This window comes from Colias croceus, chromosome 10 (genome assembly GCF_905220415.1).
Source record: "Colias croceus chromosome 10, ilColCroc2.1".
NCBI classification, from domain to species: domain Eukaryota; kingdom Metazoa; phylum Arthropoda; class Insecta; order Lepidoptera; family Pieridae; genus Colias; species Colias croceus.
In genome coordinates this window covers 5,735,270-5,749,029 of record NC_059546.1, presented here as the reverse complement: position 1 = coordinate 5,749,029, position 13,760 = coordinate 5,735,270, and the positions used below count along the sequence as shown (strand labels likewise).

General features: G+C 35.0%; 1 protein-coding gene across 9 annotated transcripts in view; it reads left to right on the top strand.

The window, feature by feature from the left end:
• LOC123695089 overlaps window positions 1-13,760 on the top strand; it is a 66,764-nt gene that overhangs the window by 49,752 nt on the left and 3,252 nt on the right. For 5 of the 9 annotated variants that reach the window (XM_045640795.1, XM_045640796.1, XM_045640794.1 and 2 more), the window contains 14 exons: window positions 2,435-2,687; window positions 2,802-2,988; window positions 3,079-3,235; window positions 3,325-5,370; window positions 5,925-6,048; window positions 6,190-6,438; window positions 6,514-6,619; window positions 6,729-6,981; window positions 7,341-7,745; window positions 8,353-8,512; window positions 10,173-10,284; window positions 11,556-11,663; window positions 11,961-12,056; window positions 12,712-12,852. In XM_045640795.1, coding sequence (XP_045496751.1) covers window positions 2,435-2,687; window positions 2,802-2,988; window positions 3,079-3,235; window positions 3,325-5,370; window positions 5,925-6,048; window positions 6,190-6,438; window positions 6,514-6,619; window positions 6,729-6,981; window positions 7,341-7,745; window positions 8,353-8,512; window positions 10,173-10,284; window positions 11,556-11,663; window positions 11,961-12,056; window positions 12,712-12,852 — 4,397 coding nt within the window. Of the gene's footprint in view, window positions 1-1,228; window positions 1,560-2,434; window positions 2,688-2,801; window positions 2,989-3,078; window positions 3,236-3,324; window positions 5,371-5,924; window positions 6,049-6,189; window positions 6,439-6,513; window positions 6,620-6,728; window positions 6,982-7,340; window positions 7,746-8,352; window positions 8,513-10,172; window positions 10,285-11,555; window positions 11,664-11,960; window positions 12,057-12,711; window positions 12,853-13,760 lie in introns of those variants that run through there. The other 4 variants (XM_045640803.1, XM_045640800.1, XM_045640802.1 and 1 more) reach the window with 4 other exon arrangements.

The following is a 13,760-nucleotide window of genomic DNA, read 5'->3' as shown; positions in this document are numbered from 1 at the left end:
AGCAGACAAGTTCGAAAGATATTGTATAGATGGCAGCATAGCATAGATTTCTTTAAACTAGTTGAGTTTATTGAAATGTACCTACTTAGGTACCTACTTTAAATTTCATAAAACTTTATTTTATTATTTAAAATGAAACTTTGCATCCCATTTATATTTTTTTATAATACGATAATTTTATATTACTTATTGGCATTTAATAAGCTTTTTTAATATTATTAGGTTTAATAGTTTATGTAATAAAATAATAAATAAATTTGTAGTTAAATTTGTTTATAACCAAAAATTAGTTTGTCTAAAATATTTATTAAACAAGTAGTATACGTAGGTACTTATAATAATTTGACTGTAATTGTTGCAGCCTTCTTAATAATAGTTAAATATTGAATAGACTTATGAATCGCATACAATTATGTCATTACGAAGCAACTATTCTATCCGGGTTTATTTTTGGTACAGTATAATGTCTCAGGGGGAGTCATAGCCAAAGCTCCTATGTACAAATAGATAGAAAGTCTAAAGTACTTGGCTTGCATTCACAACAAGACTTCCTACACTGTGGCCCCATAGTACGTTGTCCCACGGGATGTTCGAATAGTAAAGATAAAATAAGACTGCTAATGTGTGCGTAAACCGTTCACACCAATTGCGTCAATAATATCAACTACACTCATACAGTCATATTCATTCCCCTGCAGCATGCATGTGTGAGTGCGCTATATCTGCTGTCCATGTGTGTTCGTTGCCATACGGGAACCATGTGTGTGTTACCAATGAAGTCTGACCAATTGACACCGCTTTCCAAACTGTTTTATTCTATACGCAATACGCATATACTTTATACGACTGATATAAATCAAGAAAATTTCTACACGTACGTCTACAGATTAACTTACACAGAATATAAGTACTAATTCAAAATTTAAACTTTGAACCATTACTGCAATAATAGAATATGTAATCTTCTTAAAAACCCATTAACTCGAAATTACAAAAAACTACATTATAATCACATACCTAATATCTAGTAGCTTTATTTATATTCAAACAATACATATTAATTAGGTAATTACTATTTACACAGTTCAAGTTCATAGATAAGCGCTAATTATGTTTTTCATTATCGATTACAACACACGCGGTGCTCGTTGTTTGTACTACAGTTCGAATTTATTTCATCGCGCGTCAAGTTTGAGAAGCGTAGGATGTGGCTAATATTAAAATTAATATACCCGCTGGCCCAGTAGCGCCCGGACTTTCAGAAGTGCTGTACTGCGTACTATCTTGCAATGCATTATATACTTTGTTGTTTATTATATGAGGTCACATCGGGCATACAAGACCTTATAAACAATTGTGTTTGCGTCAGATAATAAGACTGTTCAAGGGTGATATTTTTTTAAAGATAGTTTTAATCAATCTAATTAAAGACACTTGAAAACTATTAGTGCGTGTGCTTGTTAATTTTAGTGCAGTGAGTGTGATTCTCGTCAATTTTAAGTTACAATATGGGCGTGACTGAGTTTGATTGGGACTCCTGTAATGGAGGATATTATTCAGTGAGTTTTCACATCTCATATAACATTATTTTTCCTCTTGAAATGTAATTAACGACAAGACACTTTAAATTTTACAACAACATATTATAAAGTTATTAATCTAGTAGGTAATAGTAATACAATTTATAACGCACGATATCAATTAATCAACTTTCTTCTAACTACCCTACTGCATCTTTCCGATTCCGCTGACACTTCTGCTTAAATGCAGATAAGATAACAATTCTTGTTAAACGCTTACATGCATTGTTTCTAATCAAATTAATTAACATCCGTTGAATATGCATAGTTACCGAGTTATGCTAACATTAGTTAAATATTTTTAAAACATCGGTATAGGTACAGTTTACAATAACTATGGGATGTATTTGCGTAGCTTGGTGACTAAATTGTTTGATTTGTGACCTCATTCATAGCAGGAAAGGGAATTAAATTGATAACGGGCGCCCGCACAGTCATGCACTCATATCATGCAATAAAACCAATTTGATGAACACTTATATTTCAATGTGGACGCTGTTATTCGAGAACATTTGACATCAAAGTTCATGATATTAATAGAAATGAACGAAAACCAACATTTTAAACAGTCATTTTACGGCTACGGTATTCTAGCGTCGCCCAAGAAGTTTCAAACCGCCCGCCATCCCGAATTAAACTTAAAACATACAAATGTTTATGTTCTAACTAACGTTTACATTTCGTAATCTTCCGGGAACGATCTCGAGTGCACGATGCAATGTAACCACGCTTTTGAAAATTTCCTACACTCAATAGCAATTACTGTTATTACTTTAATAAATTGTTGTACCAATTGATGTTATAGCATCAAATGGTTCAGCTTTGAAGTTTATTAATAAGCATCTTTCATACAGGGAGAAGAATCCGTCGGCTCGATCAATACTATGTCAATATGCAAGTCGGAACTGCTATTTTCACCGGTTAAAGAAGGAGCGCATGGCGTGCACTTCAGCGTTGATAGTCTTGACTGTGAACTACCCACGGAGCAAGATCTGATCCTCACATGTCAAGCCAACAAAGACAACTATACCATCGCCTTCGAGGGAAGTCTCACCATTTACTCCGAGGACAGTGAGTGTGCTGAACCCGCGGTCAATCAAAATCATGGTAACGTAGCAAACGTTTTATTTCCCATAAAAAGAGACTTAATGTCTGATATCATAATTGACTCATACCGCCTAATTTGATAAGATTCCATTAACCGTGAATAATTGTTTTCAGACAAACTGGATAAAGATGATATAAACATAATATTAGATAGTGATGAAAGAACGCGCAGGAATTTAGAATTATTAGAAAGATGTAAGAAACTAACACATAAGCTAACAACGTCTATGGCTAGGAGTGATTTAGGTTTAACTACGTGGAGTAAGCTTAAGAAACAGACCAGTCATTTGCCCTTACAAAGGTAAGTGTCACACAGGCATATGGCATAATTTTAAACCTAGGTTTAATGATCTTCCTAATTATTGCTATAATGTTTTTTTCAATATTTTAGGCATCCATCCGGTAACAATAATGAAAATTCAAACGAATCGACCGATGTTACAAATGAAATGAATAATTCTGTAATAAAAAGTCAGAGCCTACCGAATTTATACCGAAAAAAGCTTATGAGTAGTTCAATAAATTCGGCAGCATTAAGCAATTCAACGGTAAGTGTTAGCAAATGTGCTAATGAAACATTAATTGTAGCAACACGTTATCGACTTCTTGTGTTTACTAACTGCCATCTAATTTTTAGGTCGACTCCTTCACCTCAAACCAAAGGCTAAATGGTACCCCAACATGTATGAAAGTTTACGACGTTTCTCAAAATCGCTCACAAGGAAGTCAGCATTCAGAACCTATGAGTACATCGTCCACTGACAATCAAACTTCTACTGACAAAAGTCAAACAAAACAACAATCTTTCAATTTAGTTAAGCTTTTTATGAAACAAAAAAGTAATAGTAATGAAGGTATTGTAACAATGGATCAGTTAGATAGATCAGAATGCTGGCCTTCATCAGGGGGCGAAAGCGGTGAGTCGTTGGGCGAAAACAAACCTGATGATTCTAAAACAATTTCTGTTAATCGACCTCAAGCCGAACTACCGAGTGAAGCTACTGAAGAAACGTCTTCCTTATTTTATGAGGAGATTCGATCTGTAAATCCATTTAATAGAGTATACGATGAAGTTTTAATAGAAGAGGAAGAATCCGATGGAACAAAGTTGAGTGATAGTGAAAGTAATCTTTATGCCATAGTGAATAAGCCTCGTATTCGACGAACTAACACAAATCTTATAGGAAGTCCGTCTAAAGTAAGAAGTAATAGAAAATCATGCTCGTCACATTCATCCGCCACTAGCGTTAGTATTTCAAGTTGCTCGGAATCTGATGGTACTCAAATTACAAAAATGAATAGAGCTTTACATCGGGAACCTTGTGATACGAAAGCGACGTCGACTCATTTCGAAAGTAGCACCCAAGATAAAAGTATGCAAACGTCAAACTTACAAGCCAGTGTCCCACAAGATCGGGAATTATTTAAAGTAGTTGAAGCTTCCTTTTTAGAGAAACTGAAAGAAGGTGATTGCGAAAAACCGGTATTTGTCCTTTATCCTAACTATACACTTCCAGATATAAGCTTTTTGAATGGTAGACCAAATATTTACCTTAATCCTGTAAAAGTCAATGTTTCACCAAAGTCTAGCGAGAGTAAAAGAGGTCGAACTCAAATCAAGGGAAAGCGACCATTCTCTTGTAACGATGTAGAAATGTTGAAAAAGAAAGGTCTAGGACATATAAAAGATTGGGATTCTTTGAACTTCTTATTGCCTTTAGAATGTCGGCAACTGCTATCAGAAGTTCCAGAACTAATGCAACATATTAAAGAAAAAGAAAACACATCGAAGTGTACAGACAAATACTGCAATACTCCAGCTTCTTTAAGGCAGAGAAATAGGCCAACGAGTTGCGATTGTAATAACTTGGGTACAAATACAACAGCTGTGTCCTCAAGTTCAAGTACTGCGACTCAACCATCTTCAGGCTACCGTGGGTCATCAACAATGCTTACTGATTCTTCAGCACAAAATAGCCCCGCTCCAACGGGGGCTTTCAATCCTCTTTTTGTATACCGCTACGATAGTGCAACAAGTTCTGAAGCCAGCGGTCTCCACAATGATGGTCAAAGGATAAACCCTTCTATACCAAGACGATCACTGTCATTAGCTGAACAGAATCGCTTGGCAAAACAAGGAGAATCAGTGCCGCCAAGACCACCGTTACCAAAAAGTATATTAAGAAAGTCCATAGATAAAACCAGAAAATCTAGTGCAAAACGTTACAGCATGTTTGAAATGGATGATCTAATACAAGATCCTATAGTTTGCGCTAACGCTGCAGTAGAAAATAAAACAAAAAGAAGATCATTGCAAGAACCTTATTATCTGCAAAATCAAAATATTGATTACCGTAAAAACAATGATTTAGCTGCTAAGAGATTGTCACAACAATTTTTGGATGCCGCTGAAAAGGACATAGATTACAATGAGTACTATCACGATGAAGGTGTGGGAACAGAAAGCAGTTTGGAATCAGGAAAATCAAACGAACTTAAGTTCCACCGGCCACATACACCACCGATGCCCAAACCGAGAACTAAGAAATTAGAATACATAGAGTTTCCACCGCCCGGCGCATTAATCAGCAGTGCCGATTTACAACAACTTGAAGAATTTTTGAAGCAAAGTGGTTTTAACTGTCAAAATATGGATGAATGGGATCAAAATCAAGTACAAAAGGTAAGGAGTCAGGTTACCAAGTTCCTCCAAATGAAGCGTTCTCAAGAGGAGAACCAGCGATCCACAGATTCTAGCGCGAGCAGTTGTAACAGCAAGAAGTCAGTGAGTTTTGCACAAAAATCTGAAGGCAAGATTGATGTTCCAACTGGCCAATCGAAGGCAGTGGAAGACCTCAAGGTAGTTAGCCTCGCTACTCCGCCTAATTCGCCTAACATTTCAGCCGTGGTAGCACAAAGACATTATCAGGTAAAGTCCCATCGCTTTTCCATCCTATCTGCACGAATTCCTGCTATGTTCTGTAAGTACTTTTGTTCCTTTTTATTTTTATTTTGTATGCATCACTCGTATTTCGTCACTTTGTATTCTTTTGCAGTTCTCATTAGAATGTATTATTCTTTGCAAATATTTTACTTTACTTTGCATTCTCATCTTGGTTCACCCCACTTAATTCCATTTATTGCATTGTGCCATGAACCATAACCCTCAACATCTTTATTAACATTATTGAAATAATTAAATTTTATAATCAAATCGAAATAAACATTGCATTTTAGGGGAAGAACTTAGCCGAAATACCAATTTGTGAAGAGGCTGAAGTAAGTCCTGATGAGTTTGGCAGTCCCACGCGACACGAGGGAAGGGTTAAATACGATATGATCGACGTGTCACAGAAACGAGGTTCGTTTAATTGTTGTGTTTTTAAATTAACATAATATTGTACACCAAAAGAAGTCAATTGAGAATTTTATAAACTTTTACTTTTCAATTTAAGGGAAATATAATTGGATATTATAATTGATCTTAATTCAATAATTTTAGCTTTAGTCTCAAATGTTACGGATGCTGTAGAGATGTTAATTCAACATTTCTCAACCGCCACGGACCAAGCTGAATTAGCATTCTTGGGCGACTCGAAACAATCGCCCGCTTGCGCCAAAATTGCCTTGAATGCGCTATGTCCAGCCCTTTATGCTATATTTAGGGACGGTTTAAAGGAAAACATTGAAACCTCATTCGGTGCCGTCAATAATTCAGTTTGGCAAATGGTAGAATCAACAGCGAGACAAGGTAAATATACAAATAATTGCATTTACATTTCTATACAGTTTATGGGATTGAAAACTAATTACACTTTATTTTCAGGCCCAATAACAAAATCACTGAATGAATTAGTTCTGAGAATAAACAGCGAGGATGCAGTAACAGAAGGATTGGTCAAATTTAACGCATTCATTTTAGGTCTATTAAAGTAAGTAAATGTTTTTTCTTATGTTAGTGAATTTTGCAGTAAACACACGAATTAAAATCAATCTAGTTTTCATTTAAGATGGTTTCGAAATATAATTTTACCTTTATAGTGCGCAGTCCGTGGATGCGTGGGTATCGTATGTGAGAACTCGGGAATCAATATTGGCTAAACATTATGATCCTGATTCTCTCGTACTTGCCGGCTGTGTCGGCGAACCGCGCTGTAGAGCTCTACTCGATACGTTATTGGCCAGTCTCGAGCCCTTACGTCTGCTACCCTTCTCTCTGGACCTCATGTTTGAAATGCGAGAATTACACAGAAGCTTCAAAAGAATCGAAAGCGACATGAGAGCTGCTAGCCGGGTAAGTTTTACGTTTAATGCTACCTTCTAAATGCTAGTTATACCTATCTATTTAACTTTAGTTGGTAAGTATTCTCATCATAAAATCATTGTACATTGATACATACGAAGTGCCGCCAGAAATCAAAGCCGACATCGCTTTATTTGCATTTTATTTATTGCATGTGCTTTCAAATCACAACTCACCGCGATTTAAGATACGTATAGCGTTTACTTTCGTGCACAGCTTTCATAAAATGCAAATAAAGGCATAATCGAACGATCGATGTCAGCGTATCTACCGAGGACGTCCCTATTTACATTCGAACTAACGATGGATAGCATGTTGCATGATTAAAAGAACTTTGGTGTATTTAACAGCCCAGTGCGATTAACACCCCGCAACTAACCCTGAACCAGCGGAACTTGCTGAAATTGGTTCGCTCGATGCAGTCTAGCGGCATCAGCGATGACTCCCAAGCGAGTGTTATAATGCGGAACAAAGAACCGTCGACTCCTGACCTCTTGAACGACACGGCCAATCTTAAAACTACCATCGAAAAAAACAGACCTCGATCATGTGTTAATCCAACACCTCTCGGATACGATATGTGTCCAAATAATAGCAGAATAGATTTAGAGAACAATAGGCGATGGTCGGGAGTGCAATTGGGCTCCAAGTTGATGCAAGCCTTCGACCGATTAGTATTTGACGATAGTGACGATTACACAGATAGCCTAGAGAATAACAAACCCTCCTCTAAAACGGCCGCCAATGAGACGAAGGTAAATTGGAGGGAACCTTTGTGTGAGCTCGGAACGCTTATTTGTGTAGATCGTTCATTTTGTTCATTTTATTTTAGTAATTAACCACGCTTTCAGCTTTGTGCCACTAAATTTACTATAGTTGCTTTTTACGGTACCTTTTTATTTTGATTATTGAGTGTGCATAGAAACAATTGTTTTTATTATCTCTTGTTACTGATACCCTGTAATAATAATGAAATGACGTTATTTGATTTTCATAGTTTGTGGTTTATATACAGTCAGAGAATGTTGTGCTTACTCATAAATATGACTAAAACCGAGCAACCATTTTGTGTACACGAAACATATTTACATTCCACCGAAGTAATATTTGTGTCTAGAATATAGTTATAGGTGCATCGCATGTTTTATGAGTATTCTAGCAACCGTTAGATGGAGTACAATTTCCTGAATCTGATATAATCCCAGAATAGTTAAATGTACTGACTGTTCTATAGATAGATAATACTATAGTTTTATACATTTCTATCCAATACGTAATAGATCTTTGGAAATTACTAGTCAATCCATATTCACTAATAGTAAAAATGGAAACCAGTTCATCATCTCTATATTATACAAACAGCTTGATACGAGTGGTGAAGAGCAATGGAGACCAAGCTCAGCGAACAGCTCTGGAAGCAACAACACTGGCAACGGCAGCAATAACTCCGGTGGCAAGTTCAGAAAACTTCAGCTCAAATGGGAGATGTTGAGCACCGCTGAGAGCCCTGTTACACCTACCGGTAAGTCAGAAAACCACATACAAAACCCCTTCAAAATTTTCCCTTTAGGATCTCTATTATTTTATGTAGTTTAAAAATGATAAGTACATGATGATGTTTTTCTTTTTTTGGTTTCAATAATAGCCCGTGATATTAATATTCAGCGTGGTATAAAATTGTATTTAACAAGCGATCAATAATAAATACAAGTCAAAGATACATTGAACGTTTATTAATGTGTTATCGAAACATCGAATGCATTGATAGATACGGGCCAGAGGGAAAGGCCTCGTTATCTGGTAATCGTTGCCGTTTGATACTGCTCGTAATATTGGGTTAATATTATTTATTTAAGATAAGTTACCGGGTATTAGATACACTGAGAACGTTGCATCTATGTGTGTCTCTTCTATTGTTTGTCTAATGTGGTGCTTACTTTGTAATATGTTCGCGTACATCCTTTTCTCCATAAATTAAATAATAAAAACCCCGGATCTAACAACAATAGTCACGGTTATGCCGTATTGGTAATGCGCCAAATTTAGAACTTCCGCAATAACGCTATACTGTTAGACTAACACCTTACAGCTCGTAAAGAATTTAATGTGGATCATGATATTACTTTTCGGCTTAATAAAAGTAGTTACGTGATTCTTTCTCAAGAGTTTAAAGGATTAAATGGACTGACTCAGAATAGACGACCCAGTTACACCGGCACCGAATAGTTAAGAACAAAAAGATGTTTTAACGTAACGAGGGTTAACTCTTGTTGCTTCACATACATTGTAAAAGTGTTTGTTAACTCGCGTCATATCCTATTGGCACGAAACGATACACATTTTCAAATAAAGCGTAGGTGATTCTCGTAAAAAATATACAATATTGCTTCTGTCGTATCTGATCTATATTTGTTCTTAATGGCATTTTTATTATGTGTCTACCATCTACTATTTGAAATTTGAACTGAAACAGAAAATTGACTTGCATACGCTGAGTATAATGATTATATTCGTATTAAGTGTCTCTGTTTATCTGAGTAATCGCTCATCTGTAGGCTAAAATGGAATTTCAAGGTTATCTTAATCTTCAAGTGGATCTACCACATGTTTTTGTTAAATATTTACTTATGATTTTAAATAGCAATACATGCGCTTCTTCACTTTAGTGCATTCCGTTTGGACAGACATCTTTGGACCGAATTTAATTATAATAATATGTTTAAATAGATACTAAAAATACTAGTTCACGAAGGCAATTTTAATTTTTTTCTCAATAAACTAAGTCATTTGAGCTGCATTCTAAATGTGTCGTCCACATTATATTTTCGATGAAAATGGTTATACTTTGTATACTTATTGCATTATGTAAGTCATGCGATGTCATGAACTGAACTGTCTTTTGTTTTAACATAAACATGAACGGTAGATAAACCTTTATACTTACACGAATATTGATAAATGACTTTTTATATGTTGTCTGATATTCTTCGAACTAGTTTATTATAAAATCTTAGCATTATTTTTAAGTAGTGTGTTCTACCCATATGGATTGTAGGCTACTTATAATTAAGCATCCTTCTTGTTACGGATTTATCTATAAACATAAGGTTGTATGCTATATTTCCGTATACATATCCTATATAAAAGTGAACTTTATAAAAATAACACATAATATATCTCAGGTGAGACATCGCCAGCTGCTGTGCGCTCGAAGATTCCTCGGCCCGTGTCATCGCCCGTTCGACCACAGGCGCCCTCTATACCGTCACCGGCTAAATCACATAACGCGCCAAGGTATGATTGACTATCTTTATAAATTTTATCTCGATTTTTATTAGGTCAAGCTGTAAGTATGTCATCAAATTTAAAATTCACCCACATTTTATCATCGGAAAACTTATAACTTCAAATTATAATCACTTATCAAGGGTTTTCATGATAAAGTAACAAGACATAGCGTCACTTTTGGTCCACTGCGCATAATGCATACTGACATTTATTTATGCATTCTTTATTTAATTTGAAATATAGACCGTACTACATTGTTACAAATCTACCTTGATGACTACCTGTTTTAAAAATATCATTGTTTTAGTATCTTTGAACTGAACACAGTTGGCATCTACCTAATTGGATCGTCTCCAATCTTCACTAAGATATATGTTTATCGAGTTTTTTATTTCCGAATAGAACCAACTAATTGGTCTTATAAAACGTTTGCCTATTTTATTAAAGAAATTTAAAAGTATAAACATCGTTTTGTGTAATATAAACTAAGATATAAATAAACTTGAACTACCGATATTGTTTACTAGTAGTTGTATAACATCGCACAGTTGTTTGTTGACATTGTAATAATTACTGATAGTTGACATTGAAAAGGTTATTTTATTTTTTGCGTCGAGACAATTGATCGTATTTCAATTTTATGTATGCGGGTCCCGTCTCGATAGCATGTGCATGTGTGTGTTCGTCGCCTTTTTTTCGTTCGAAATTAAGCCTTTACGTCGTAAACAAAAGAGTTATCAAAACATGATTTGTGTTCGTTATTTTGGTAAAATGCATCATCATTCTTCCCACACGTAGTTCTAATTTCTCGTTTACAATATTTCATGTGGATTTTCAGAACAGCTGCTTTTATTTCAGTTTTGTATCATTTAGTATTCATAAGCGATCGATAAACCTGCATAACCGTAGGTATCGCACTATTGTTCTAATAATAAATTGATTCTAGGTATGTTGTAACATAAATTAAATCTAAAACTATAGACAAATTTTAAAAGGCGTAGAAAAAATTGTTATATGATAATTTTAAAAAAGTGTATTTTTGGGCTTGGTGCTTTGTCAAATAAATCGATAATGCCAAAATTGTGTTTCTAAACTTTTAAAAAGATTAAATTACTCGTTAGTTGATTTTTTAGCACGAATCAAAATACGAATCATTAGAGAATGCTCTACGATCGAAAAAAAAATGTTCACACGAACTTTTATATTATTTTTTTATTAATAAGACAGTACTATAGATTCAAAGTACACAGATAAAATAAACATTTGTAAATCTACAGAGGCATCCCCGTAGCAGTGCGTAAGGGCGCGTCACCAACGTCAACAAGCCGGCCGCAAACCGCACAACGCAACACCGCTAACAAGAAACCTCCGCAGCCAGCTAACAGGTAAAATATATCATATTTATGTGCTATTACTGTGTAGGTTAAACAAACTATATGTTTAATTTTTTGTTATATTGAACGCAATTTATTAATTTTTGTCGCATCTTCAAAAATATGAAAATGTGCAGTATATTTTTTTAATTAAGACGTTTCAAGTTTTATGTTCAATATACATACCTATATCAATTCCTTCATTCCTTTGGATTACATAGACTTTAGACTATTGGTGGTTTGGTCTTATATATGTGGTAAATTTTGAAAGCTTAAAAGCACTTATAAAAATTACGCACGAACCTACAGAATTATCCATGAGAAGCCAACAAGGAAATCATTGGACAAAAACGGGAACTTGAATCTTGCTGAAAATAAAAATCTTAGCAATTTAAGAAAGGCGCCGTATGTATAACGAATTAGATTTGTTGGGAAAATAACAGTACTAACTTTGGTTTTCAAATCTTCAAACATAATACAATAATAGCATGTGCTGCATGTACTTTTTCCGTAAAAAATATTGCCTCACAAATACATTTTGTAATTTTCAATTATTAAAAAGTTTTAAAGCATACTTTCGGTGAATCTATGATATTTTACTCTCTTAATATTTAAATCAACTCTTCAGAAGTTTGAAATTAGGTATAATATATTATGCATGGTTTTTCTGTTAATAAAAAAAATCGTATTATATTTCAAAAAATGTAAAAACAAATTACTACATAGGTACTCGTCGTTAGAGTTCGAGTGTATATAACGTTATTGTTGACCTAATTTAATTCCATTACTTTAACATCTTAACTGTCATTATTAAGCTCGTGTATTATATGGTACTTCGAGCCGGATCTAAATCCCACTCAAAAATTATATCCTTACTAAATGCGAAAGGGTGTTTGTTTTTCTTTTGCGTTGCATTGGAGCCGTTGTATGGTTTGATTGTTTTGTATGAAGATAGTTAGGAAGTAAGAGTGATATGGGCTGAAGGCTACTAATTTTTCACTGGTGTGAAAAATTTGACTCAAACCACGTATAGCAAGTCGCATATCGTTGGTATGTGCAGGACGTCCCGCGTGGACCAGGCGGGCGGTGCAGCGGGGCTGGCGCCGCGGCCCGCGTCGCTGCCGTACGGGCGCGCCGCCCCGCCGCCCGCACCGCGCCGCGCGGCTTCCTCCTCCGCTACACGCCACACGCAGAAACACAAGTTTGTTGATTTTTGTAGTTAATTTTTATACAGGGTGTATTTATTTATTTATTTATTTATTCACACATATCAAATACCATTACAGGATAATGGTTAAGTGTGCACAGGCTAATCTTCCGTAACTGTCCGTTCGGTAAATCTTCCGTAATGCCATTTTACTCATTAGGTTAAGTACTTTCGATATTAATTTAAAGTTTTTTGATATCTGCAATAGTTACGGAATAATCGCCTGCGCACACTTAACGACTACACCCGGTATATTAACTGATTATGTCATCAATATGCAATTTTTTAGGACTAACCAATCTCTGAATGTTCAGACTATTTTAAGTAACCCTCTAGATGCCCTAGTCTGGCAGATTTATTTCTGGTTTAATAAAAATAAATAAAAAATACTGTAGTATTGCAAATTATAAATAAAAATTACCTTTTTTGCAACAATTTGTTTGATGGGTTGAATTGAATAATCTGGTTATTTTTAACACCCTTTTATTATACCTGCATATTTGCAAGTAACTGACTGCTTTAGAGTCGATTTCGACCCACTATAAACAGACAGATTTAATTCGAACTTTGTACTCTATATTATTTAGGATAAATACAATAATTTCATGAAATTAAAGCGTGTTTTTAAAGCTTTATATTTTATTTTTGATTTTTCATTAACTATAAATGCAGTACGCATATTATATCACTAGCAAAATAAGTGCATTGTTACATTTCTATAAATTGAACGGAAAACCATTTATCTAACTTTGTCAAACCACTGATTAGCTTTGCAAGTAGAACTTGAATCAGTCTGACATTATTCCATTGCCGGATGTCCTAGTTTTGGCAATGACTGCACATAGTTGAATAATAAATTAGTCGCAATTAAGTCCGATTACGAGGCCTGGCTGCGGCAGACG